The following is a 3,170-nucleotide window of genomic DNA, read 5'->3' on the forward strand; positions in this document are numbered from 1 at the left end:
CCTTGAATCATCAAATGGCACGCCTCCCAAGAACATCCTCTTCATCGGATCACCTTTCCGAATGGCACCGTCTTTGAAGATACTCCATAATTACAAATAATAATAAAAATACAAAACTATTCCTATTATACATTTGTAAAATGGAAAAACTAGTAAAAATAAAAGTAATACGAGATCACATTAAATTACATCCGAATCAATATTCCCTTTCATTACGGGTAATATTGATTAAACTAAGGCCATACTAAGATAAAATTACATAACTCAAAATTATATAAATAAAAGACATTCAACAATTGAAATATACAGCATTATAATATGTACCTATCATGCCAAATGATGTGCCAAATCGCCCTATTTAACTTATATCGTATATATAATCCGGTTTTATGGAAATGCGTGATAATAACCTTTTAAAATCACTAATTAACACTTAAATCATATCTAAGCTCATGTTAATTATCCTAACACCTATTAGGACTCAACAATTAGTCATCGGAACAAAATAAGAAGAAAATTTGGGAGAGATGTTTAACCTAGAGAGAGAAAGAGTGACAGCCGTCATCTAGCTTTTTACTCGTCCTTGATGTCAGTGCAAACATGACAAAGGGATCAACCAAAACTGCTAGCAATAAACATCTTAGTACAAACAAAACTAATACTACATCTGCTGCTATTAGGGCTACAAAGCAAGCTATTTTGACAGGACCAGATGTGGAAAACAATGATGGACAAAAACAAAAATCTATTAGTGAAATAAATGGCATTCCAACACTGCATATGGATGATGGAATGGTGGAGGATGTTGTCGAGGATTCTGAATCTGATCAGGATGCAGAGGAGGAAAAGGAATGGTATCAACGCCATGGCAAGAAGGGGATGCAAGTGATTAAAGACGAGCCTGAAGATCTGCTACAATTAGATGATGAAGATGTTCATGATGAGATTGAATACTCGAAACAGGCTGTATATGGCTTCATAGTTGGGGCAAATCCTCCATGGCAGATCTTGGAGGGTTTCCTGAAACGAATATGGAATAAATATGTCATTGATAAATTATCCTTCTTACCCAATGAGGTTTTTATAGCAAGATTTCAAACTGATGAGATGAAGCAGGCTGTGCTTAACAGTGGTCATTTCTTGTTTGACAATAAGCCAATGATCATTAAACCTTGGGTACTTGATATAGAACTAATTAAGGAAGAAGTTAAAAGTGTTCCTGCGTGGATCAGACTTCACAAACTTCCCCTTAAATTTTGGGGTAAGAGTCTAGTCAAACTGGCCAATCTAGTGGGTACATATATCAAGAGTGATAGTGCCACGGAACAAAAAACTAGACTAGGGTTTGCAAGGGTGATGGTGGAATTGAAGATTGGACAAAAGTTCCCTAAATCTATCAAATTCTTGGATGAAAAGCAGCACTTAGTTGAGATAGAATTAGGATATGAATGGAAGCCTGTAATGTGTTCCAAGTGTAAGCAATTGGGGCATGAAAAGGAGAATTGTAGGAAGGGGCAGAAAAAAATAGTTACCAAGGTAGTCAAGAAAGAATGGAAACCAGTACAAAAGGTAACTCAGGTCACACAGACCACTCTACCTGCTCAGCAACCTGCAAAAATAATTCAGAGTGATCAGAATACAGAGGACATAACCAGGACACCTGAACATAAACCAGGACCAGGTAATAGTGGTTCTATATCTCCTATTAAAGTCAGTAGACCGGGCTCACCAAATGGGAGTAGGATTAGACCAGGGTCTCCCTCATATATGGAGGCACTCAGTGGTTCAAATTCCCCTAAACAAGGAATTGGAGTGAATGGTAGTGTCCCCTCATCCCATAACCCATGATTAAGATAGGGTTTTGGAATGTGAGGGGAATGAACAAGGTGGATAAGCAAAAAAATGTAAATAATTTTTTGAAGTCCAATAATGTAGGTCTTTTTGGTCTTTTAGAGACTAAAATTAAACCTAGTAAAGTGAATAAAGCAGTAGCTAATGTATTTCAAGATTGGAGTGTCTCAACTAATACAGCCTATCACTCAGGAGGAAGGATTTGGGTGGTCTGGAAACCACATCTCTATGATGTCAGTTTCTTAGACTATGATGCTCAATACATCCACATGAGAATAGCAGATAAAAGCACTGGTAAGAGCTTCTTTTACACTGTGATTTATGCTTTCAATGGCATAAATGACATGGTACCTTTATGGATCAGTTTGAAAAGAATGAGTACTCAAGTTTCTGGTCCTTGGCTGGTAGGGGGTGATTTTAACTGTGTTTTACAAGCTAAGGAGAGATTGGGTGGCAGTTTTAACATGGCAGAGGCTGAACCTTTTCAGCAGTGCCTTGAGGATTGTGAGGTGATGGATATTCAAGCAACAGGATCCTTCTATACTTGGAACAATAAGCAACCTGTGGAGACAAGAGTATATAGCAGATTGGATAGGGCTTTGGTAAATCAACACTGGACTGATCAGTTTCCTACTGTTTATGCAAATTTTCTACCTGAAGGCCATTTTGACCACAACCCTTGTTTGATTGGGCTGGCAGATTCAGGACAACATAGGAACATGCCTTTTAAATACTTTAACATGTGGAGTCTTTCACCAGATTTTCATAATTGTGTTTCCATTTCTTGGCAATATAGATATGAGGGTACCAAAATGTTTAGAGTCATTCAAAAGCTAAGGAGACTTAAACCTGCCCTTAAAAGCATTAATAGGTCTGGTTATTCTAACATTGAGAACCAAGCTATGTTGCCTGAGACTCAGCTCTTTCAATTACAATAATTACTTGCTCAAAATCCAAGGGATAAAGACATTATGGCTCAGGAATATGCTGCTCATCAGAAATCAGGTCACTTGCAACAGGCTAAGGTAGAATTCCTGAAACAAAAGGCAAAGGCTCACTGGTTGGAAGATGGAGATACTAATTCTTCCTATTTTCATGGAATAATTAAGGCTAGGAGGAATAAGAATTGCATTTATCAAATTAAAGACCACAAAGGAATAATGTAATCTGATGAGGGTGGGATTCAGCAAGCCTTTCTGGAATATTATCAAACTCTACTGGGGTCCAGTGCACCCACTACAGGAGTCAAGAATGGGATTATCCAGAGAGGGAATAAATGCACTTAAGCTCACAAACAAACCCTTCTATCTTCTGTGACA

General features: G+C 37.7%; 1 protein-coding gene across 1 annotated transcript; it reads left to right on the plus strand.

Annotated features, from left to right (window-relative positions):
• Positions 1 to 600: 600 nt before the first annotated feature.
• Positions 601 to 2,789, plus strand: LOC141613582 (uncharacterized). Its single transcript, XM_074432322.1, has 2 exons — positions 601 to 1,819; positions 1,936 to 2,789. Exons 1-2 carry the CDS (start codon positions 601 to 603, stop codon positions 2,787 to 2,789), a joined length of 2,073 nt encoding a protein of 690 aa, XP_074288423.1.
• The last annotated feature ends 381 nt before the right edge of the window (positions 2,790 to 3,170 follow it).

This window comes from Silene latifolia, chromosome 11 (assembly GCF_048544455.1).
Source record: "Silene latifolia isolate original U9 population chromosome 11, ASM4854445v1, whole genome shotgun sequence".
Taxonomy (NCBI): Eukaryota; Viridiplantae; Streptophyta; class Magnoliopsida; order Caryophyllales; family Caryophyllaceae; genus Silene; species Silene latifolia.

Bases quoted from the DNA above. Each gene is read 5' to 3' on its own strand.
- LOC141613582 (XM_074432322.1), top strand. From the start codon at position 601: ATGACAAAGGGATCAACCAAAACTGCTAGCAATAAACATCTTAGTACA. The intron at 1,820-1,935 runs GTAGTGTCCCCT...CCAATAATGTAG, and splicing joins ACAAGGAATTGGAGTGAATG to GTCTTTTTGGTCTTTTAGAG.